The sequence below is a fragment of the Vanacampus margaritifer genome, chromosome 3, assembly GCF_051991255.1.
Source record: "Vanacampus margaritifer isolate UIUO_Vmar chromosome 3, RoL_Vmar_1.0, whole genome shotgun sequence".
In the NCBI taxonomy this organism is placed as follows: domain Eukaryota; kingdom Metazoa; phylum Chordata; class Actinopteri; order Syngnathiformes; family Syngnathidae; genus Vanacampus; species Vanacampus margaritifer.
Genome location: NC_135434.1, coordinates 17,816,521 through 17,842,557, shown reverse-complemented (window position 1 = coordinate 17,842,557; position 26,037 = coordinate 17,816,521). Strand labels below are relative to the sequence as shown.

The window sequence follows — 26,037 nt, the reverse complement described above, 5'->3', positions numbered from 1 at the left end:
TTCTCAGTCAGTCTACCACCTCCCTTCACTATCAATAGTTAAAAGTCAATAACATACAACCACGAGGTTGCGTTCACTCACTTATTGATTGATTACTCTCCCCTTATGAATCAGTGAGTAACATCAGAGATCATTAGAGGGATAACCTGATGGCAACTTCAAACATGCTGAATATGATCAGTTTTAGATTTCATCAGCAGCTCATTGCCGCGCGCTGTGCTAATGAAGAGCTTTTTATCAATGTCTTACCAGCACTTTTCGACCCGACTGCTTCTGTTAATGAATGGCCGAGATTTAGCATGCACTCCATTGTCCCTGCCGACACCAAAGCTGTTCCAATTTTCTTATAGAGCTAATGTTTTATGAAGAGTGAAGCAGAAAAATGGCCAGCTGCCTCAGACTATTAAACAAACTGAACACAATGTTAGATACAGCAGCAAAATCGAATGAGATTCAATATAAGCGTTGTAAACAACAATGTATTCCACTGGATATATTTTTTTGGTGTGTGGATTGGCTGGACTCACAAATCTCACGTAACCAATGTTTCACATTCGAACCTATGTCCTCCCGACCTTTAGGCAGACGTGCTCAACACTATAAATGCCCATGCTAATAATATTAGTACAGTGGTTCTAATCCTTGTTGGAGGTACTGAACCACACATGATTTTTTTTTTCTTGTGAGCTTCTTATGTAAAATACATGCCCACCTCAATAAAGTTTGGGGAACACTGCACAAGTGGCCATCGAGTGTTCGTAAATGACTGGCAGGGCTGTCTTGCAATTTCAAATGAAGATTTTTACAAGCACCGCGGGAGACTTGCACATAAAAGTGGATCAGTGGCCATGGTGGGGCTGTGATGGATTGGACTCATCGTCCCAGCCCTGGCCGTGGACCCGCTATCTCCACTAATAAGTTGTGTCCCTCGGCGAGATGATGTGCACTTCTGCATCTCTGTGACAGCTTCCACACCGAATCACGTGATAGAGAGAGAGAGAGAGAGAGAGAGAGAGGGAGAGAGCGAGAAAGAGAGAAAGAGAAGCTGGTGCCTTATCCGCAGACGCACGGTGCTCGTCAGTAGGATGCCATAACAGAAACCCCACGCCTGCATGGAATACCTTTTCTCATCTTAATATGACCCGGAGCTGAATGAACCTATTTGTATCGTCGATTTAAGGAAGTATAATATGTGGCGGTGTGTGATTTTACCACACGTGGAGCGCGTCTCGGCGCCGTGTGATGGAGGTGTGTGGAAACGGTGCATCGTGGGGATGAAGAAGCGATGAAGACACCGAGAGCTCCTGCGCGTCTCGGCCAAGGTCAGATTGGAACCAGGCTGCGATTATGTGCATGTGGAGGGCACCGAGGTGGGCTCCCATTCGGAGGGGGGTCACTCGGGGGGAAAAAAAATAGTTTCTCCTCCGTGTCTGCATGGGGGTTTATTTTCTATCATTATTAATATTTTTACACGTCTAACTTTCCCCAATAATTTACTGTCGCAGACCTATTATGTTTTTAAATGTATTTATTTATTTATTGTACAAATATCTCATTATCGTTTACATGCCCTGCCAAAAATGAAGTAGAAGTTTGTTTTTCACGCGTTTATAAACAACAAATTGACATGTTTTTCTGTGGTATTATATTTGTGACTGTCTTCCCCACCACTCCACAGGATGCCATTACAGAGAACACAAGTCTGCTGGCTGCGTGGATTACTTATCCGTCCCTCCAGCCTGGAGCTGTAACGCGGCAATCTGTGGTCTACGAGCGGGAAATCGAGCTTGACTTCCGGGTGTCCATGGTGTTGACCCTGGGGCACCAGGAATGGTGGAGACGTTGAGTATCGCCGTCATCGGTGCTCCCGGAGTGGGCAAAACTTCGATCATTCGCCAGTTCATCTACAACGACTTCTCGGAGGTGTATACGCCGACTCGCTCCAGATATGTGTACCGACCCTCCGTCATCCTCAACGGGAGTATGTACGAGCTGAAGGTTCTGGACGTCCCGCCGATTTCCTCCTTCCCGTCCAGCTCTAGTCAGGTAACACAGCACTTCATTTTACACAACAGTAGCCTACTTGTTTTTACTTGATGACTTTTTACTTTTACTGACTGGCTGTACTTTTTACATGCTTGTCAACAAAGGCACATTGTTATTTTCACCCTCCATTGTTGATGATGACAAAACAAAGAAAAAGAAAAAAAGAAAGTTAAGTATTACTGAATTAGCATTTTTTTCCACTCAGGCCAAAGCAATAAACGTATTACTTTGGCGCCATCTTGTGGCATTTTGTTGTTGTCAAGGAACTATGTTGAAAGGCGTTGAGGAGTTTCATTTTGATAAATTTGCTTTACTGTCATCTTGTGGCAGCTTTGTGTCAGTGAACTACATTAAAATGAGTTGAGGAGTTTTATTTAGATAAACGTGTGCTTTGCCAACCATCGATGAGAATTTAAGACAATTATCAACCTTTTTTTTCATCAGTAGCTCACAGATTTTCGCTATTTAACTCGGCCTCAATGCCCCTTAGCAGGACACTGTAAAGTCAAATGCAGTGGACATTTTAGGGAAGAAAAATTTTGATGTTGTTGGGTCCAGGAAGGATCATTTCATTTTGTGGCAGCCTAAAAAACACCCGTGTTTGGTGTTCTAAAATTTTCCATTCAATGTGAAAACACTCATACAGGTTAGGTCAATGTGAAAACACTCACACAGGTTAGGTGAATTTTTGTCGCTGTTATGACTATGTGAACAAATCAAAGTCAAAGCAACACTGCCTCGTTTTTCTCTTCTTCTCAATACGAGCTCTATCAAGTTGGTAATGAAGGGAAACTAATGTGCAAAGCTGTTCTTTTCCTTTGTTGTGCAAAGGTATAAAAATAGCTATTGTATAACACTGACATACCTTTAAGGATCTTGCAGCCTGTATTATATTTTTTTATTTTTACCTATGTAAGGGAGTTGAATCAGTAATTGTAGTTTTACCAGTATTTTTTTTATCTTCTATATTACTGAAGCGTGAATATTTTTGCCACAAAATGACAGTACATTTAGGACTACAGAGGTGTTGGCACACGCTGGTGGTACTTTACTTACTACAAAATGTTAAAGAAAACATTTAAAAAACAAAAAAAACTAATCCCTTCTTAACATGAATTAAACAATAGTTCTATCATAACTTAAATATTGGGTTGCAGTAATTTTCCATGACATCTTATTTCAGATAACAAAAAATAATTGAGAAGCACTTATAGGATGAGGTGATTATATGCTTTTATGATCAGATTATTTGATGGAATAATTGATAGAATAAACAATTCTAAAAATATTTGGTAGTGACAGACCTTCAGTTACAAGTGGTATAGAAAATGGATAATTAATTACAGTATACACAAATAATTGGGTTTCTAACGTGCCTGCGTACCAATCAAATGTGAAATTAAACATCCAAATGTAATGTTTTTGTTAGCTGGCAATTTTTGAAAAAGTGTCTGTGAGCAAGCAATTCTGAATTTTGCTGAATTTTGACTTTGCAATTACTATTAGCAGTGGCACTGACTTACATTCAATTAAAAAGTAGTTGCTTCAAGTGGAGGTTTGAACATCTCCTGCTCTGAAAGGAGATTCAGAGTCGCCAGAAGTCTCCAATAACATAGAAAAAGTCTAAATTTAAGTTTAAAACGGTGTTATAAATGCAGACATCATTGACACTTTCTTAAAATAATCAAGTCTTTTTTTCCAGATTTTTCTGGAAACAATTTTTTTTTAACCATTTCATTAGGCCCAAAAATAATTTTTGCAAAAAAAAAAAAAAAAAAAAAAGACATAGGCAATTATTTTAAGAGGGTGATGTTATTGTTCATTAGTCCACAGTGGAAATAGAAAGTGAAATTTAAATACTATTTTTAGGTACTCTAAATAACCTGGTCTATTTGGCTGAAAAATAATCAACAGGAAAATACAACAGACCAATCTTGTAGTTCTCATAATCACTTTCCTCCTTACCTGGCCTTGACTGGTACTCCTTTGTGGTTGCATTTGGAGAAAAATATCTACAAAAAATGAATGAAAAACTAAATCCGCTACTGTAACAAATTTTTCTGGATAAAAGTGGTCAGTTTCCAAATTGTACAAGATTCGTGTTCACTGCTCAATTGGCCTGTTTGCCAGATCTCTTAAAAAAAAACATGCATCACATTGCGAGGGTATTCTCTTGTGCACATCCTTCTTCAATTCTCCCCACAGTACGTATTGCAATTGGATGTCAGTCTAGGCTCAGTGCACTTCCTAGCCGGGCCATTTCAAAACATTGATTTTGTTCTGGTGAACATTTTGCCAAATTCTGTTTGAGGAAGTCATTGTAGAGTATTTTAGCCAAAATTGCAGATGTGCCGATTTTGCCCGGCAACGCTGACTTGTGCTCTCTTGCTATTTCTCACAGGGAGGACTAACATGATGCTTACACTTAGATCAGTTCTGTTCGCTTTGTTAACCGTCAAAGACCACAACAGTGATATTATTATTTCTTTTCGCACGCTCAAATGTCCCTGGTCTAGTTGCTATGGAGACACAACTGACTTAACACTTCACTTTGACGTTTTAAAGTGCCCCCAGTGAGGACAGTACGGTGTATTGTTATTTATTAACCACGATTTGTCTTCTTCGCCCTGATACAGCGGGACTTTGTATGCTGGTAGCGAAAATGCAGAATGACGGTGAATACAGTATTACTGGCACAGCACTTGCTTTTGTAATCCTACATTTAAAAATAGAACACCCTGCCCTTTTTGTCATGACCACAGGTCATATGGCGCATTTCATTATAGACGGAGGTGAGGAGGGCAGGTTGACAGTTTTTTCTCTCTCTAAACTATGGTTTTCTACAGATGAAAAAGCAAATACAGCTGTTGCGATTATTATTAAGGTCATATTATTGCTGATTTTTTATTAGGTGGTCGTGCATGCAGTTAGCAAGTCAAAATAATCCAATATTGCATGATCACAGTCTAGGGCCTTTCTATGTGACGTTGTCATGTTCTCTCCATGCTTGTGTGGGTTTTCTGCAGGGATTCTGAATTTACTCCCACATCCCCAAAAACAGGCATGTTAGTTTGATTGAAGACCCTGAATGGTCCATCGTTGTGAATTTTTGTGTGATTGCTTGTTTGTCTGTAAGCGCCCTGCCAGTGGCTAGCGACTAGTCCACAGTGTACCCCACCTCTCACCCAATCAGCTGAAAAATGAGGAAAGCCCTTTAGAAAATGGAGGGATGGATGAATTTTGGAAATAGAAATAATCCATTACAGATTGGAATTGTCTCCATAATAAACGTTTAAGTAATAAAAATGGAGCAAAACAAGGTATGCAGCCGAGCAGAAAATAACTGCACCACTCTTAACTGTCATCAAAATGCATGTTCCTGAGACTGACTGGGGATCAGTCCTGGGTCCAGTCGGGATGGACTCCATCTTACCTGGCCGCAATCCTCAACTGCTGGGCACTACATTGGCAAAAAAATAAACAACAGTGGATGAATATATAAAAATTGAAGCGTGTTCCATTTGATATTTGAGCCTTGAAATAAATAAATAAATAATAATAATAATAAATAAATAATTTGGTGCAACCTGTTTTTTTTTGTTTTTTTTAAATACTTCATGTCAACTAGTTTCTTTTCATTTCTTAATTATTTGAAGTGGTCCAAATTCCAAAATTAAAATCAATCAATTATTCAGGGATGTGATTTTTCCGCTAATTCGCGGAATTCCGCTTTTTTTATCTCCAAAAATAAAAATTTAAAATTTCCTTTTTTTTTCTTTTCTTTTTTTTTGGTGTATGCACATGACTCCGACAGATAACATCTTCTGCTATAACAAAGACATTTGTGGTATTTTCTAATATGAGTTACTTTTCATTTGGTCATGATACAATTATTTGTTCATGAAATTTGAACTGAATAATTCAACATTATTTATGTGTTAACTTAGTAATCACATTAGTTAGATATGATGATATTCTCAGTGATAGTTTTTAAAAGCAAAGGCAGTCCAATGTTTTTGAATGTGACTGATTTTGAGTTGACTAAAACTGCCATTTTATATGGGATAGTTCAATATACATTGAAAATTTATGCTGTTGTTTTGTCTATTTCTTTGTCATGTGAGTGCATTGAAAGTACTTAAAAACACGGAAAACCCATGAGCTCCGGCCTTGTCCCCCCACCAGGGCACTGCCCTGGACCTAGCTGGATGCCAGCGGCCCCCAGACCCCCGGCTAAATTTTCAGATAATTTCACTTTGGTCAAATCACATCCCTGATTATTACTTGATGCAAATAGTCCTTTCAGTTTATTCTGGAAGTTTTTAGAGAACACACAAACTCGGTCCACACACCGACAACCTCTAAACTGTGAAGCCATTGTAATAATCAATAATCCGCCATGCCAGCAGTTCACTGTCTATAAAACTGAATTCAATTAATATGCCTTTGACAATGAAAACGTTCCTTTATCGATACGGTGGAATACTGTAGTGGAAGACGGATTAGTACACCTGCCTCCCAGGTTGTGGGTTCAAATCTAAGATCCTGGTACTGTATTCCGGTTTTACTCCCACATTCTGAAAATGTGCATTAGGTTCATTGAAGACCCTGAATCAGGGGTCACCAACCTTTTTGAAACTGAGAGCTATCGCATGGCTGGCTATTGATTAATGCAAAGGGCTATCAGTTTAATACTTCTGAAATACCATTACTCATATTATCTTTATGCCATTATTAAATAATTCATATGTATTTATGTGAAGACGCTTATTATGTAAATTATATTTCACATTAGGAAACAGATAAATATCAGCAGGCAACACTTCCATTTCTATAAATCTCTGCCAGTGTTTACATTTTTAAACGATCATGTGTACAGCATTCCTAGAAAATCACAACATCCCATCAGTGTTATAATTTTAGAACAGGCTCTTGGCTACTCATGTGGTCCTTATTCATCCTTGCTCTAAATTGCCGTTAGTTATACTGTAAATGTAATGGTTGTAAATCTGTAATGAGGATAAACAGTATGGAAATTTTATCAAAATTATAACCATTTTAAATGTTTCTTTAAGACAATTTCAGGCTACTGACTTGATATAACTGGTTTGTGTCACTTTAAGAAATTAATTTAATTAACAAAAATGTAAAAATTTCAGGTTGCGCTAACTGGATTATTAACACGAGCCGATCTGTATAATACGCATTATCCCGTTTCAGATGGCTTTCTTTTATACAGCTCTTGTATTGAGTCACGTTAGACATGTACCTGCATGTGAGTCAAGTACTTAAAATGTCAAGCAAATTTTCAATGTTAACATCATAGTTTCCTCCCCTGAACAAGGACATCTAATCATATCACGAACCTGAGATTTTGCTGGCCAAAAGGTGCAAAAACATCCGCCGGTTGTTTGTGTCTGAGTGCAGGATGAGCACTCCAAACCACCTCAGCTGATGGTGTGACTCATGTCCTCGAGAGAGTGACTGTTTTCGAGTGCCAAATCTCCAAGGTCGCCACGTTAAGTTGCTTTGTAACACCTGATGACGGCACGGCTCATTTCTCCCGTCACCTGCACGTCACCAACAAGCGAGCCTTGTGAGCAGCAGATGCGGCTGTCCGCACCGTGGAGGTGACACGTTAGAACGCAAAGTGAGGCCGAGAAGTAGACAAAAGTGTCTTGAACAGGTGCAGAGAAATCCAGTGTAATGAAACATTTTCCGAGCTAGAGTTTTCTTGTCTTTCCTGACATTTCCATTGAGATTCCTACATCTTTATTTTAATCATGGTTTCTCTAACTTTCTCAGCTTGACGCAGGCCTTAACAAAAATACATAATTTGTTATTACATCAACAGTGTCTAGACAGTTAGAATTGTAAAGAAAAATACAGCTCAAAACTTGCACTAGAATCCTAAATCCAAGAAAAATATGGCAAGATGAGGCAAGCTGTGGCAACGTGGCCTCTGGTCTTCTGCTACGATTTTGCGTTGGTTATATTTCTGAACAATACACACTGTATTGTATTTTTGTGTAATATTGTCTGTGAGGCGGGTTGTAATTCACATTTTGTCTCACAACACAAAGTAAAAAGTCGAGGGACTCAAAAACAAGGGTGGGAACCTCTGGTTACCTCATGATACGATATGCGATACGAGGCTCGCGATAACGATTATCTCACAAAATGACAATACCGCGATTATCGATATATTGGTCAGGTAATAAGTCCACGATAATCTACGATAAAACTAATCAAGACATAAACTGATGTTTTTTCAATGAGAAAGTAGTTTCTTTTTGTACACAATATGAAAACTGGTGTCTTCTTCACAGTGAGTACTTAAGTGCATTTTTTTTTAAACAAATACAAATGTCTTCTTAAAACAGAGACAACTTTCTGTGAACAAATTTGTGTCTTAAACACTATTGTCATGCAACATGTCAGTCAGCCACATTTGTTTCATTTTATAAACTGCGAGACATTTTATGTGTAACATTACAAAAGTAAATAAATAAATAAAATTACTTAAATATTCAATCCAATTAAATCAATATTAATATTCCTCAGAAATTGTGTGCTTCAAAAAGTCGAAACAAAAAAATGTCTTACACATGTAAAAGTAAGCTCATGAGTCTTCTTCGCTTGAAGACTTCTGTACATTTCCCCGTCACTCTTATGAGGTGCTCCCCCTAGCGGCCCACTAAGTAATTGCTCAATAAGTAATGAACAATGGAGCGGCTGTATATTAACTACAAATATCGATACTTGGTGTAGGCATATTGAGACAAAATATCACGATTTATCACAATACCGAGATACCGTCACACTTCTACTCAAAAATCATGGTGCCACTATAATGGCAACACAAAATGCAGATATCTTTCCTGCAACAACAGTCATGTAGGTCCTGGCGTAGCTAAAACACAACATAAGTCAACAAGCCTAACTCAATAACACTAATGTGGTCCATGAAGGATAAAGTAAGATGATGGGAACGTACCATTTTGGCTTCTGGGGCGGGGGAGGACATTTCTATTGAGTCAAGTGGCACAAAAATGGAATGAGTTTTTGATCTTGTGCCACCCCCTACATCATTTCATGAATATAATTATTTTTTGCATGAGGAAGAAAAGTGCGCTTTCTTGACTTCCAGCATTTTACTCTGACAGTCGGCGACCCAGTAAAAATGGAGCCGCCATCAGTTTGAGATCTCAATGATGCTTAACCCCCTTTGAGCAGATGTAAGGAGAGTTGGAATGAGACGTGATGAGTGTGCCGCGAGTCTGCTGGAGTGCGGGCCGCGCTTTGAGTCACGCGAGGAGGCTTTTAAGCACACAAATGTGTTGAATCATATCGAAGCAGCATTTCATCCCATTGAGAGGGGGAGTGCGGTCTGTTGTCAAGCGCAGCTTCGGGAAGGTATCCGCACACAGAGAAGACCATTAGCTGAGTGCTGTCACACCAACATTTCTATGAGCAAGATTTATGGGTGCCCCTTGCTCAATAGCTAACCTGTCCTAACCCCCCACCCCCCCTTTTAATTTTGTTCTTTTGTCCATTCTAGTCATGTCCGGCTTGCACTAAAAGGGCTTCTGGCTTTGTGTGTTCACGTCCTTTGTTTATAATGAGCATGCTGATGGCCCGCTTGGTTTGCAGCGCTTCAGGCTGAGAAATTTAATTCTGGTTTCACCAAATGAAACGTCGATGGAGTTAAGTCCAGAATGTTTCATACCCTGCCTGTATTTTCACTTGAAGTAAATTTGCATTTGGCTAATTGGCATTCTTTCTCTGGAAATGACCTAAGAAAGATCTTGCGTTTAGTGCTTAAAAATATTTACTATTTTTAGTTCTTTATATAATTTTTTAATTAAAGGGGAAGTCAACCTTAAACATTTCTTGACAATAATATGTAATATGCGACCTCACTAGTCTAAACCATGACATTCTGATTGTATATATATATATATATTAGGGGTGCCAGGTGATCAAAATTTTTAATCGTAATTAATTGCATGACTTCCAGTTAACTCACGGATAACCGCACATTTTATATAATTTTATATCGAAATGTACAATAAAATGTAGAATCAATATTTTTTTCCCAAGTTTTCATACTGTTGTTAACATAAAAGTGTAAAAAATGTTTAACTAATAGAAATATGGCTGCATCTTTTAGTCAGTGATACAGTAATTTCATAATAATTCATAAAATTTAGTTAAAATTAAATAGATGTACTGTAAAAAACAAACAAAAAAAACCAAGTGTGATATTGATTTGTTTTGAGGTCAATATTCTGCCACTAGTAATTTTATTTATAAGACATTATTAACAGCTTTTTTTTTCATATTAAGAGCTATCTAATCTTTATCATGAAGTAACTTGTGAAATTCTGCACATTTTTAAAACTGTAAAATACAACTTGACCCCAGTCTCCACAAATATAGGCCTATATGCATTATTATTAAATTTATTACTGCTAAATTTTTATGTGGACATACCTGTTGCATTGCGACTGAAATTTCCCCAGTACAAGCTTTCCAAGTAAGGGGCAGTCAATATACATATATATATATATATATATATATATATATATATATATATACACATATATATATATATATATATCCCACCCCTAATATTTATATATATATATGGATTACAACTTGCTGTCTTTTACTCTTGTGTCATTTCCAGGTTATGAACGAGTCAATGTACTAAAACGGCAAGTTTGTAAAAAAAAGTTATTTGCCTTGAATAGTGGCAGGAAGAAAAAAGCAACGGAGGAAACAGGAGGAATTCAGTACAGTCCATTAGAAAGGTTGCATAGAGTTTAATGGACATTATTGAAGGACGGCTGACCAAATGGAGTCCTCTAATTTGTCATGAAGAAGCTGCAGCTTGGGGTGAATCAGCCAGCCTGCGTGCTTCTGAGTGCAATAACTCATCACTTCATGTTATATTTGAAAAAATGAACATTTTATTCTTATTCTTAAATCCAGTCTAATATTGGACACAAGCAAGCTGTCTTCTTTCTACTTCAATGGTTGTGTGGCGCGCCTGTCTGCTGCTGATAATGTTGAACGTTTGCCACAGTACGTCAATGAGATGTGCCTCACGGTTGGCTCATTAATTCCGTTTTGTTTTGGACACAAGCGTCTGAACATTAGTCTTAGTATCCTCTGTCCATGTTGTCGGCATGGAATTACATAATGTTGTACGTTATGTAACTTTGAGCCTTCCAAATACGAAGCGCTCATCCCTGAAGGGCGTGTGTGCGCGTGTGTTTGTTTGTGTAAGTGTAGAAATGGTGTTTGGGGAGCTTTAAAGTCGCCACGAGGCCACTTTAGTCACAGGTGTCAAGATTAGTGTGGTTAAATGAGGTGGCAGCACCCAACTGCAGCAAAAGATAAAGCGGGGTCTTTCAATTTTTTAAAGAAGAAAAACTCCAAAAGAAGGCTGCCAGGGATTACTACAGTACATGCACATCAGCAGCAGCAAGGATTTAATAGCAACCACGAGGATATCATGGATTAAATATTTGGAAATACATCCATCCATCAGGAACTGGATGGAGCACTGATCATAAAATAACTTGGTTCGACCAGGATCCTTTACCGTACCCTGGCCAACAGCAGAACAAAAGATCTTTTCCTCTTAATCCCATTTCAATATTCAAATATGTTGCTAATAGCCTCATCCTAGCTAGTGCTAAGCTAGTTTGTCTGTCAGGTCCAGTGCAAAGTCCCTTTCGTTTGTTGCTAGAACAGCGCTAGCTGGCCAACAGCGAGGCATTAGCAGGCTATCTCTTTGGCCCTGCGTCCATGTAAGCAAACTCCCTTTTGTTTGTTGCTAGCATGGCTTTAGCAGGCCAACAGCGAGGCATTAGCAGGCTATCTCTTTAGCCCTGCGTCCAAGTAAGCAAACTCCCTTTTGTTTGTTGCTAGCATGGCTTTAGCAGGCCAACAGCGACACGTTAGCTGGCTAAATATTCCTGCCCGTGGCCAGGCCACTCTTGGAGAAAAAATATTATTAATCTCAATGAGTTTCTTACCTGGTTATAAAGGAAATGAAATGTTGCTAGGCTGGCAACGGGCTGCTACTAGCTTCATCCTAGCTAGCTCTAAGATATTTCATCTCTCAGGTCCGGCCAAATATTCCCACAAGTACTTCCGGATGCAACACGTACGGAGACGTAAAGGCCATCCATCATTCCTCTCTGATGACAATATGCTGTGACGCGTTCTGACTTGAATGGGAAAACTGATTTGGCGTTCGTTTTCGACGGCCAACTCTATTACGAGAATCTACTCTCTCTCTCTTTTTTTTTTTATCAGGCATTTAATGATTACGCCCCTAATTATGTAAGTCAGTTACAGACATCACAACCAACGTTTTAGTCGCATTACTTCCACATTCAACGCAGCATTTTGGTCATTGTGGGCCAATCAGCCAATCTTCAGTGTATTTCTTATGATGTGGTCAGTGGTCACATGGGTTACGAAGCCAATCGGGTGTTTGTGTACTGTAGCAAAGAAGTGGACAACCCAAGCGCCAACCCAAATGATTAATTTCTACCGAGACCATTAAGCTGCTTTTACTAACGTGTTATCATAAATATGATAACATTGATATGAATAAATACTATATTAACAGTATGTACAGTATATTGCGACTATCTCCCAATAAGGCATCGACCGTATGTTTCTTGTAGTATGTAAGTTTTTGCAAAAAATGGGCTGTCCACGTGGATTTGAGGTATTTAGTGAAGCTGTCTTCATTAGCTCATTTTGACAGAATTTCCCAAAAGTACTCATAATGATTTTATCCTTCTGTGTGCAAGAACAACTAATGAGCAACGGGCCATTGTCTCTATATTGTGAAAAACGCAGTGAATTTCTAAAAAGGTTTTGTATCAGACAGAGTGAAATATTCTTAGTAAGGTCACTGTTGAGTGAAGGAAGTTTTTTTTTTATCCCCCTATAGATTTTAATCGCAAATCTAATTATGTGACCCATGTTTGGCGCTAATTACCCAAAACACCTCCCCCAACAGTTTACATGAGTATGGATTCATCAGAGTGATTCATGGTGGCTCCTTAAATTAGGAGACTTGGCCATCTTTGTCATTTGCCAACAGTTGTCAGGGAAACGTGTTGTGTTTTGGCTCTTGAGGAGACAAGGAGGAGATGCTCTTTTTCCTCCCAGAAGATTGTCTCCAAACAGTATCAGCACACTTCACATCCATGCTCCCATAAGCACTCTGTGGCACAAATAAACACGCCCAGACATGAATTTTTAAAAATCCACTTGACTTCATCAGCACCATGTTTCTGCCTTTTCCCCAATCGTTTCTTCTTATCTTTTGTTGCTTGCTCAGCTATGGTGAAATGTTCTTGCTGTGTCCCTGTGCCTTACCCTCCTTATCCTCCCTATCCTCATCCTCCTCCCTGTACTCCTCCTCCTTGTCCTCCACATTTAAAAACAGGACTGGGACCACAAGGAGGATATGAGATGAGAATACAAGATGCTATTTTTAGCTCCGCTGCAACTCAAGTCACTGTGCACCTGACAATTGTCAGATCAGGCCGCGCTGTGTTGACATGCTGTTATTAAATCACTTGTGTCCCATTAGTCTGACAACTGTGTGTGTGTATGTGTATATATATATATATATATATATATATATATATATATATATATATATATATATATATATATATATATATATATATATATATATATATATATATATATATAAGGGGTGTGCCATAAAAATCGATTCTCAAAAGAATCGAGATTATCCTATAGTACAATTCAGAATAGATTTTAAATGTCCCAAAATCAATTTTATTTAAATTATTTTAAACCGTCTTGCCCTTGTTTGGTGTGTACCTTTATTGGGAGCGCTCTTCATGTTGTACCCAATTTGGCCACTTAGGGGCAGTGTGGTTCCGTGCGTTCTGATACACTGTTAAGCTGAAGCCACATTAAAGAGTAGAAGGAAAAAGTTACGATAAAGTTATTCCAATAAAAGAAAATTTTTTTTTTGCAGTGTAGGTAGAGCATATTCAAGTGAGTAATGTTAACATGCTTCTCTGTATACATTCCTGAATCGTTGTCAATCAAATCATTTTGAATCGAAAATCGATTATGGATTCTGCATTTAACAATTTGTTGTTATCTGTTTCATGTTTGAACAGCACTGAAATAAAATATTAAGGCCTAATGTTCCATTAATATAACATTCTTCCATGCTTAATGTGTGAATCCTAACCCCAAGTAAGACGTTTTGTTGAATATTCCCATAAAAAAATGTATGTTTGAAAATTGATTTGGCCGCATATCGAATCGATTTGAGAATTGTGCGCTGTAATATCGCGATATATTGCCGAATCGATTTTTTCCAACACCCCTAATATATATATATATATATATATACATATAAATTACAAGGAGAGACAGAGTACTACTTTTTTATTTTTTTATTTTTTAGTACTGCTAATTGCTAAACTAACCCAAGATTGACACATATCCATTGAACGCTGGAATGAAGTGCTTGGGTGATCAATTACAGTTTTCACGGAAGTCTGGCTGAAACCGGTTTATAAGCAGAAAGCATACAACTTTAAACAGCAAAATAGTAGACAAATTGATATGTGTCTAAGTGAAAATCATACTCGCTAACTCACCGTAGACCGGAAATAAATTAAGTTCTGTTACGGTATACGTCAACCAAGAGTGGCCTATAAGCTTAAAAGTATATTAACTCATTCACTGCCATTAACGGCTATAGACGTAAAAAATTCATTTGAACTATTTCTATTAGTTTCACATTTTTTTCCACTTTTGTTAACAAAAGTATGAAAACCTATATATTTTTTACTGTACATTTAGAACAGATATAACATTTGTGATTAATCGTGAGTTAATTATTGAAGTCATGCGATTAATTAAAATTTTAAAAAATCAATCGTCTTACACTCCTAATTTTTAATAATCTTTTCTTCTTTTTTATTAGAGGCATCGGGCATTACATTTTTTAATTGTAATGAATCACATGACTTCACTAGTTAACTCACGAATAATCACAAATGTTATATCTGTTCTAAATGTACAGTAAAAACAATTTCTAGGTTTTCATACTCTTGTTAACAAAGGTAGAAAAAAAATGTGAAACTAATAAAAAGTTCAAATGAATTTCTTGACGTCTATAGCGTCAATGGCAGTGAATGAGTTAATAATATAGTATAAAATATGTATATTATCAGTAATGTTATTTGTGTTCACACTAGAGTACTGCATTTTGATGTTCATCTGAGGTCTGAAAATAAATGTTCTCAAATGACAGTAGATCGGATTAAAAAAAAAATCAGTTTAGCTTTGCTACAAGATCATACAACCCATTTGGAAATACTAAATTTAAACTGAAATGTATTTATTTGTGTTTGAAATTGCCCCACTGAAAATGCTTCTGGACAATAAAATACCGTTTGTTGCTAAGCACAATGTCAATTTAAGTAAGAAGAGAGCAAAAAAATGTCAGTAAAATGATTCCACTTCCATACAATGCTCCCATGTCTTTCTTCTTTGATGAGGCGGATGTCAGTGATGCATGTTTGCCTCCATGTTTGAGCGGCCTCATTATCCCTGCAGATGTGCGCCGCGCCTCACACTCTGCCAGCCACCCTCACTCCGATGTGTTTGCATTTCCATCTTTGCAAGTTACGCCAATCCTCACCCTCGCTTTCCCTCCACCGCGCGCATAAATGATGATCTTGTTTGTTCCTGTGCAGCGTGAAGCCTCGTTTTCAACATTGCAATGAGATTGTCCACATTAGAGTTTTTTGTGTTACACGGGGGCGGTGGGATGGAGGACTGTAATGTAAATACCACGGGGGAGAACAGTGTGGCTAATTAGAGCAATCATTGCTTCAAAAGGAGAGGTCAAATGCTAATCAAAAACATGAAATGAAAATATGGATCATCATCACCACCTTGATGCGTGATTTTGTTTTGAATTGGCGAAGGCTTACAGGCGTGTCCGAAACAACAAAACCTCCATTTAAAATAATGGACTGCAGAAAAAGACTACATTCATGCACCGTCACAAAACTCAAAACAAGTGCTGGAAAATAAAAAGATAACAATTTTTATGCATTTAAAAAATATATTTCATATATTTCGTCTTCCAGTCCTAATCTTATAAATCACATTGACGGCTGTAATAAAATGTTTATCATCTGTCACATGCACAAAATGCACAAGCATTTTGATCAACAAAATTGTACACGTTTCTTTCTTTTTTTCTGATAATGTCATACTGGTTGCTAGGCGGAGTTCACGGGGCTAATTTTGTCTTGTAGGCCAGCCTCTGACCATTTTTATGTAAGCCAATTACAGCTGCAATAATGATGAATCTTTTTGATAATCGGTTAGGTTGTCGATTATTTTGTCGATGAATCGGATTAAACATGTTTTAATTTCAATTCTTTCACTGAAAAACAGGACATTATGTCAAATTGACAGTGAAGAAAATGCACAAATATAAATTATGATTCAGTTCATGGTCTGGTTTGTAACATGTCAGAAAATTGACAACATTTTGTATTATTGTTTTCCAAAGTAGAAGCAAATGCTTGCAAATGGTTTATTTTCGGGGGGGGGGGGGGGGGGGGGGAGCATAATCACTCTGCTTTCATGAAGAAGAAATCTGAGAATTTTTTTTTTGTTAAAAATTCAGAGGATTTGAACAATTTTTTATTTAAGATCTCTAAATGAAGAATCAATTATCCAAAATATTTATTGATTACTTTGCTAATAGATTGTTGATTCATTTCTGCATTGTATTTGATCTTTTCATTTGTACTGATCATCCCAAAAATGTTTTTATATGTTATGACTTTGTGAATGTTGGTGTGTAATCTTGCACAAGCCCTTCCGGCTTCACTCTAAAATAAACACACATAAAAAATAAAATAAAAAATTCTTCAGTTTTCTCTAGGTCAGCATGACAACAGGAGGTAAAGATGAGTCAAAACCCTTTTAGCAGTTACATCTTTAATTCAAATCGGTCCTGACACTTTTCATATTTAATGTTGTGCCACTGAGTGTTCAAATTTTCGACGAAAGGTGGCAGCCAGAGTTCATGACGGTTGCCAGCTCTCAAGGCTGACTTTTCTTTTCTCATTTCCCCTTTCGAAAGGCAAGCCTTGACATCACAGCCCTGAAAAAGTCCTCTCGTTCCGTCTCCATCTTCCAGCAGGAGTAATCTCACTCAATGGGCGCTTTTGTGGAGGGAGGTTGCTTGGTGAATAATTAAAGAAGCACATGCTGTTGGGCATCTCTCTATTATTACTTTGTATTCTAGCCGTCCGTCCGTCTTCTATACGGCTTATCCTAATTAGGATATTAGGCAGGGACGATCCCATCTTAACTCGGGTGAGAGGCGGTAGACCCTGAACTGGTCTCCTATAACGCATGTATGAGCCAGACCAAAAACAATTAGAAGCAGCACAATGCATTCTGGTGAGAATTGTGAAGCACGTTGCATATAGATAACAACAAAAGCAGCATGTGAAACTGCACAAACTGTGTGGAGGATTTTGCAGTAAAAAAAAAAGAAAGCCAAAGTGGCTTTATGATTATGTCTATTGCAAACGAGTAAAATACGTACGGCACTAAAAATGGAGGTGATAAACATCTACCTGTTGAATTGTAGCATTCCTGCAGTTTGAATTGCTTTCAAGGGAAATTTGTTTTAATGAACCATTGTATGCTGTATAATCTCAAAACCCAATATTAGCATACATTACATTTTATTTGGCCTGTCTTTAAAAAAACGTCGTCTTCAACCTCGTCTTCAAGATAAAATGCAGTTCACTCAAATAATCGAAATTGGTGGTGTCCAAATGCTTAAAAAAAAAAAGCCCAAAATAATGGGTCAATTTAATTAATTATTTATTATTATTATTTTCAAAACCAAAATATTCTTCAAAAAACTCAGATAAACATTCACTAAATGGTTTTCTTGAAAATCGCGGGCAAATGGGGATGAAAATCCTTTAGAAGAATAGGGAAAAAAATATGAAAAAAATATCGAAAAAAAGAATCTGAGGGTGCAGAACTGCGAAAATGATAGGGGTCGATTGTAGTTTTAATTTGTAATATTAGCATTTACTGCTATAGATGGCAGACATAAAAAAAAACAACTCTAGGACTCGTCTGTCGAGGAGGGACACATCTGTACTTGCTCCTGACTTCTAACTATTTTTACATCGGGAATTTTATTTATTTTTTTCCTCTGGAGAGCTCAGTATTGTTCATTCGATTTGACATGTCATCATTGCTCTCCTTTTTTTTATATATATATATATATATATATATATAATTTTTTTGTATGTGGGTGAGCATGTGTATGTGCGTGTGTGTGTGTGCGTGCGAGTGTGTGTGTGTGTGTGTATTCATTAGTTCACCTAAAACCTATTAAAAAAAATCCCATACTAATAATATAATATAATAATAAATTGCCAAATGCAGAAACATCAATGTAAGTTATCACAATGTGGTGGCTCTCGCTAACAGACAGAATTAAGTAACCAGAATTAGGTTAAAAAATTCTATATACGTAGACCATGTTTCTATAAATTTTGATATTTGTTTTTTATTTGAGGCAGATATTTTTTCCATTAAAGTGTGATTTATGAGGAGGTTAGACCATTGGTCGATATTCAGAGTTTGTTTATTTTTCCAGTTAACAAGAATTGTTTTTTTGCTATAGTAAGGGCTACAAGTGTAGATTGAAATTGTTTATGTGGTAAGTCAGTTGTTGTTAGGTCACCTAGCAAACACAAGTTTGGAGATAAAGGTATCCTACAGTCCAAGATAGCGGAAAGTTTTTCTAAGACTTTAGTCCAGAAATACATAACCGGAGTACATAACCATCGGGATTTTTAACTACATTGTTCCAACCTGCCTGGCGGGAAAAGATCTGTCGAGATTGAGGAGAAAAAATCTTCGCTTGCAAAACTCAAAAAAATGGTCACCGAAATACTTGAAATGAAAAAGAACATCGAGCCACTTCTGCAAGAAATTCAGCCGTTGAGGAGAGAGACAGAGGAAAAAGGTCCACGCATTGTCGCCTTGGAACAAAAAGTGGATGATTTGGAACTGAATCTTTGTATCAACAATGTGAGAGTCACGGGTATGAAAATCAAGCCGTGCCGAGGCCCTCAACAAGACTGTGGAAGTGACAACTGGACTCCGAATTTTGGGATTACTTTTTTTTTTTCGGAGTGAAATTGGAATTTGGATGTTTCTGGGGTTGGTGGCCCGGTGGGTGGTGTCTGGTCGGTGCTGGATTTCACTTTCCTTTCTTTTCTTTGGTCCTTCCTCGGGTCTCCTGACGGCCTCACGGCTCTGGCTGGGTTCTGAAGTGTTTGGTTTAGGTGAACGGTATGGGATTTTTTAATAGGTTTTAGGTGAACTAATGAATACACACTCACTCACGCACGCACACACGCACACGCACATACTCACCCACATACCAAAAAAAAATTAATTAAAAAAATATATATATAAAAAAAAAAGAGAGAGCAATGATGATGACATGTCAAATCGGTAAAATTACCGAATGAACAATACTGAGCTCTCGGGAAAAAAAAAATAATAATAAAAAATTGGGATTAATTGAGGATCCATCGCACATTCAGATGTGATTTTCGCTTCCAACTGGGGGGACACGACCACCGGCAGTTCTGATCAGGAGAGAGCATGCGCTCGCCTTGGCTGCTCGCTTAGTGGGGTGGGCCGGTTGGCGGCGTCTGAGGACCGATTTACCGATTCCAAATGACTGGGACTAACCACAGTTTAGACACGGACATTCAAGATGAACTGAGCGACGAGTGTGCAGACACAAGTCTGGGTTTGATGGATAATCATATTAATCAATGACTATCATAATCAATGTATATGACTGATGCGTTTAGTAAGAATCGATGGGGACGGGTTACTAATAAACCATGGCTTCTACCCATCAACCTTTCTTTCGGATGTCAATGCTGCAAATGATGTGATGTGATCGATGTAACCTGTAACAATAAAAAATGAATTAACATTTACATGTGACGTGATCCATTCTGATCTACCATTTACATGCAACGCCTCCGTTCATCTGATCAGCCCCGTTACAGCCTTGGGCAGAACGGAGATCAATCATGTGATTTGTTTTATATTTATTTTAAAGGTTCATTCGTCATTTTCACACAGTTGTGATAGTTTTAACACTTTCATTAAAGCAACATCTTGATCTTGATTTTTTAACAATATATTTACAGTTGATACCTGCTATTTTTTTAATCGGCCGATTAATCGGATTTTTTTTTTTTTTTTTTAATCTGTGTAGGCATTGGCCTAAAATAAAATCCTTATCGGTCTACTTTGAACCGAGCGAAATGGCCTTTGTTTTAACTTAGAAACGTTCAAAGACATTTATGTATTTTGCATATTTGTACCGTATATGAATCCATATAATTAAGCATTATTTGTGTATTGTTCTCCAGGAGTGGCTGGATTTGCGTTGCAGAGGCGTTCGCAACGCCAACGCCTACATCCTGGTGTACGACATCTGCTGCGTAGAGAGTTTTGAATATGTGAAGATGATCAGGCAGCAGATTGTTGAAAACAGGTATGGTCAGCACTGTCCTCAGCTTTTGAACTATCACACGAGATTTGCCACGACATCACAGTATCTTGAAGACGGCCCACAATTTCACAGGCGAGACCCCGAAGTGCACAATAATCACCTTTGTGACAGTGTGAGAGTGACAGATAAGATGCAGCGGTAATATATCTTTTAATTTAGCACATTGCGCCAGCATCCTGACAGATTAGTAATGACATTTGATTTGTGCGTTGGCACATGTGAGAGACCTCAAATGTGACTGGAGATTCAAAGATGACATTTGAAGCCTATTTTTGCTGGTGATGGGCAAATTGACGCAGTGAAATGGAGATAATACATTTTCAAAGGCTGATTTCATTCATTTTGTATGACTACACTGCTCCCATACAGCCCATTGACCCACCTTGAGTTGGTTTATGGCGCATGTCAGTATCTCCGTAAAAAAAAAAAATCAGCATGAAGAATGGATGCCACAGAAAAGTGTAATCTGCATTGCTTGAAGATCTAAAGTGTGACTGGTGTTTGTGTGTGTGTGTGGGGGGGGGGGGGGCTTCTTTCTATTAAAAATAGCCTCTGTTTATTTGGACAGAATGCACAGTTTAAAAAAATGGAATTGTTATTATAACATTAGCCTTTGTTTAGCCCACTGGCATGAAGCCGTATTGTCACGCACTTGGCACAATTTGTTCCTCTCGCAGATATTTGTATACAGACCGTGAAAGGGAGAAAAGTGGTGTGATTACTGCAATGTGTTTTTCACGTCTTATAAAATTTCACCTCAGGGTTGTAATATCATTCTGTTGAAGTCTCTGAGTGTGTGTCCCTGCGTGTTGAGCTAGCGCGCCATCTGTCCTGTCAGATGTGCTAATATGCCAGTCTTTGTCAGACAATCAGACACATTGTAACAAAGAGAAGGCCTTATTAAGCCTTACAAGAGGAACAGATAAAGTTGATTGAACCGCAGATGTCATTGGACCTTCATGCACTGTAACATACTACTAGCATATTAGACAATTTTAGCTAATTTCATTTTTTTTTCATCAATAATGATCAAGTCTGCCTACCAACTGAAAAAAAGAGAATTTAAATGAGCAATAAAGTGTGAATACTGAGAGTTGCTGTGCTCGGAGAAGAAATTATAGTGCTGGCTTGAGATATGAATTTAATTCATTTAATGACTTTGCTGTTAAGTCAAAACATCTCATCTCAAATAATCTTTCCCCATTGAAATAAATGGCAAGGCCAAGAACGTGTTCGTCCATAAAAAAAAAAAAGTATAAGTACGACGGTGTATCAGGGCCACGTATATCACAATATCTATCTATCTATTTATATATATATATATATATATATATATATATATATATATATATATATATATATATATATATATATATATGCAAGAAGTTCTCGTAGCGTACTCGGATGTTTGTGCCAGTACTTTTTGGTGGGGTTCTCAAATAAGCAGATCGTAATTCCTGAAATGAACCATATCTGAAGCGTTTGGTACTGCCAGCCAACGAAGACACCTCGCTTTGCGAAGGTCCACACCCTGAGGATCAAGCATTTAAGTTAATTTGTTAAAATCTATATATTTACTTGTACATTTATGTGTCCAGAATTATTATTTACACATTCATACATTTTGTTTTTGTTTTGTATAAGTGGGCTAAATTAATGTGTTGAATCTGCTGTTCTCAGTCATTCACTTGCATTTACGTAGGCTAGCGTCTGATTGGTTAGTGTTAGTCAGCTGATAGGGGATCAGGAAGTGTTGTCGCTCTGACTGTGTGTATGACAAGTAAGAAATCCGTCTCCATCCTGCCTTTTCATTTTATTAACAGTGTTCCATTAACCACCAACCAATCCTCACGTTAGCTTCTGGTAGACAAAAGCCAGCACCTTGTAGCTACGCTACGTGTATTTCTCACAAGTTTCAGAGTTTTTTTCTCACAAATTTGCCACTTTATAATGTTGCAAATTTGCAAGTTAGTTTTTTGTGTGCAAATTTGCCACTTTATAATGTGGCAAATTAGTGAGTTTAATTCTCGTAAATTTGAAAATTTAAGTCGCAAATTTGCGAGTTTATTTCTTGTAAATTCATGTTTTTTCTTGTAAATTTGCCACTTAATAATGTTGCAAATTTGTGAGTTTTTTTCTTGTAAATTTGGGAGTTTTTTCTCGTAAATTTGCCACTTTAAGTCGCCAATTTGCGAGTTTATTTCTTGTAAATTTGTGTATATTTCTCATAAATTTGCCACTTTAAGTCGCAAATTTGCGAGTTTATTTCTTGTAAAGTTACAAGTTTTTTTTCTCACAAAATTGCCAATTTATAATGTCGCAAATTTGTGGGGGACTTTCTTGTAAATTTGTGACTACCTCCCCTCTAAAAAATATATTTATACATGGCCCTAATACGCCGCTGTAAACGAGTACATAACAGGGCATCTTCATCATGCTCCTTGCGCCATCCAGGAAATGCCTGAGAATGCCGATGTCAACTGGGGATGTTTATAATAACGCTCTACAACTGTGGCTTAAAAACACCCCGCCACACACTAATTTATGCTTACCACTCACTTGCCATTTCTTTTCACACTCCATATTGCTTGCAAGCAATGCTGCACAGTGTGCTGTGAGCCCCCCACAGCCCATGAGCTCTAATCCTCCACTCCGCCCCCTCACATCTCAGAAGAAAGGCAGGCAAAAGCTGCAAATAGCACCCACCCAGCACCCACATGCTAACTCGTGTCAACCTTTGCAGGGAGGGCAGCAGCAGCGAGGTGCCTATTCTGGTGGTGGGCAACAAACGAGACCTGCAGCGGCAGCGCTTCATGCCTCGCAGGGCCGTGTCGGTTCTGGTCAAGAAGACGTGGAAGTGCGGCTACGTGGAATGCTCGGCCAAATTCAACTGGCACGTGGTGCTGCTCTTCAAGGAGCTGCTGGGCATCGCCGTGGCGCGGGGCCTGCGCCAGAATCACACCTCCATCCGCCTGCAGGGGGCACTGCAGAGGAACCGCTGCACCATCATGTAACCCTCTTGGACTTCTTGATCTAAATGGCTGTAAACTAAATACCCTGTGGCCTCCTGCTTTACTGAGCTGATTTTTCAAAATGAGAATTATTCCACACTGCGCTGACACGATTCCATCCTCCAACCGCTTCCGTTTGGCGTAGAAGTAAGAGGAGTCAACGTATGACACAACAGGCCTTGTATTGCATAGACACTCAGGTGTCTGACTCCTTACTTCTCTGCCTCGCAGCCTGATTGGTAGGAAGCTATTTTTGTGAGACTCAAGAGAGAGGCAGCAATATCGGTTGAGTCTTCCTTTTGAATGTGTCCGAGTCAGTGAGCGGGAGAAGGTGACAACTGAACAAAAAAAGATATTGGGAGAGATTTTCTCTGTCGGATTAGTTTGTTTCTAGATTCAGTAAGGTAGTCGATTAGATGGCACGTTTTCTTTCCTGTCCATACTGCACCTATGATGATGTTTGTTTAGGCGAAAGGTGTTATCTCCGTAGTTGTCATGCAGCGGAAATGCTGCGGTCCCTTAATCGTGAAGTAGTGTAGGACACCCCCGCCCCCCCCCCCGACTCAGTGGCTGATATTGGTGAATACATTAACACAAGGGAACAGTGGACCTGCGGGAGGTTGCAGAGCCTGGGAAAAGGCGCTGCATGCGTTTTTTTTTTTTTTGTTTTGTGTGTGTGTGAGTGTGTGAGGAGAGAAAGTGGCGTGCTTGACCGCTGACATTCAAGCAGGCAAAAGGGACGGAACCAGCAAATGAGAAACTGATGCTGGAAGCTTTGTCTTAGAAAGGAGCAATAAAATTCCACCGGAGTGTCAGAGACATTGTATTGTGTTCAAAATCAGTCGATTAAACCCATTCACGCTGAAAAAAAAGAGAGAACTGTAATAAACAAAGCTTTCCTAGCAGGCTCTTAACAGTACAATGGCAACGATGTGAGATTTACAGTTTGTGAATATGGCTGCACTGAAAATTAGAACCTAAGAGGGATTTCTTGCATGCTATTGTTGGCACTACATCCAACAGGTCAGGTTTTAATTGCACTGATGTAAAAATGTGATATTGTGTTTATTATTACTAATTTTTTTTGTAACACATGGTTGTCTGACTGTGTTGTGAGTTGCGGAGTGGAGTGATTGATCGTTTTACACTGACATGTGGGAGCACAAGCTCATGATGTAGTTCTGATCCTTCTGTCAGGGTAGATTGCCGTTTTAGTAGTTTTGCCATTTCCAATTTAAAAAGACATGTAGCAGCAACTGCGTGTAGCATGAGTTCTCATCAGTTTGTCTGTGTTTCCAAATAAAAAGGGCTACCGTTTTTTAAGAAATTTGTATTTGTTTTATTATGCTATATGAATGTTATGAATTGTATGTGTTTGGGAACGGCAATTGCAACTTTTCAGTGCTTTGTATGCCAGCAGAGTGTATCAACATTTTGGCAATACTGCCATCTAGTGGACAGTATACACTTTCACTCACTTTGGTTTGTATAGATAGATAGATAGATAGATAGATAGATAGATAGATAGATAGATAGATAGATAGATAGATAGATAGATAGATAGATGTCAGGGAAGGCATTCGTAAATAAAAATAAAACCACTGCCAAATTTTCTAAGAAAATGAGCCTTAAATGGATTGAAATTGAAAAAAGTAAGTATAGTATAGTGCTTTAGCGTAAGTGAATTTTCTTGATCATTTTCATGAATGATAGATTTCACAAATGTTCTGATTTAAAGCACTATTGCACAAAAAAGTACCCCACCCACAAAAAAAAGGCAAGCTAGGTGATACTGACTAATGAAAACTGAATAACTGAAGATGATGACAAGCAATATGATCCAATATAAATATCCAATATGAACGGCCATTAGCCCAAAATTTGAGGAAAACTGCATTATTAACTACAAAATGTTTTCAAACTATGTACAATACATTTGTGTAGGATACATATAAAAAGTAATAAAAATAATTAGGGCAATGACAGACGCCCATTTTGTTAACAGTTGACAGGAAACTTAAATTAACGCTATTTTTATGTTTATTTTTATAGACAATTCATACATGGCTCTACCCTAGGCCCGTTTTTCCTCCTCCTCCTTTCGCCGCTTTCTTAATGCAGTACCTGAGGGCTAGGACCTTTTCATTGTTAAGGTTTTTGATGCATAGACAACAACATAAACGGGCCATCCATCTATCAATAGCGCTAACACTCTGAGATGATGCGCGACCCCTCCCCCTACCTTTCACTGTAAACAGCAGCAGCAGGTCAGATTTAGGGTGC

At 38.1% G+C, this 26,037-nt stretch overlaps 1 protein-coding gene and 1 long non-coding RNA gene across 2 annotated transcripts; one reads left to right on the top strand and one right to left on the bottom strand.

Moving 5' to 3' along the window:
- The first annotated feature begins 1,040 nt into the window (after positions 1-1,040).
- On the top strand, positions 1,041-25,075 carry rasl10a (RAS-like, family 10, member A). Its single transcript, XM_077562573.1, has 4 exons — positions 1,041-1,322; positions 1,679-2,046; positions 20,601-20,725; positions 23,487-25,075. Exons 2-4 carry the CDS (start codon positions 1,831-1,833, stop codon positions 23,755-23,757), a joined length of 612 nt encoding a protein of 203 aa, XP_077418699.1. The 5' UTR covers positions 1,041-1,322; positions 1,679-1,830; the 3' UTR covers positions 23,758-25,075.
- On the bottom strand, positions 1,511-12,489 carry LOC144049559 (uncharacterized). The gene is made up of 3 exons (XR_013293592.1): positions 12,096-12,489; positions 4,012-4,058; positions 1,511-2,038 (listed from the first exon to the last, which is right to left on the bottom strand). It is a non-coding gene; the product is annotated as an uncharacterized LOC144049559 (long non-coding RNA).
- Positions 25,076-26,037: the final 962 nt, after the last annotated feature.

Coding starts and splice junctions, on each gene's coding strand:
- rasl10a (XM_077562573.1), top strand. CDS start 1,831: ATGGTGGAGACGTTGAGTATCGCCGTCATCGGTGCTCCCGGAGTGGGC. Junction 2,047..20,600: donor TCCCGTCCAGCTCTAGTCAG/GTAACACAGCAC, acceptor ATTGTTCTCCAG/GAGTGGCTGGATTTGCGTTG. Junction 20,726..23,486: donor CAGCAGATTGTTGAAAACAG/GTATGGTCAGCA, acceptor CAACCTTTGCAG/GGAGGGCAGCAGCAGCGAGG.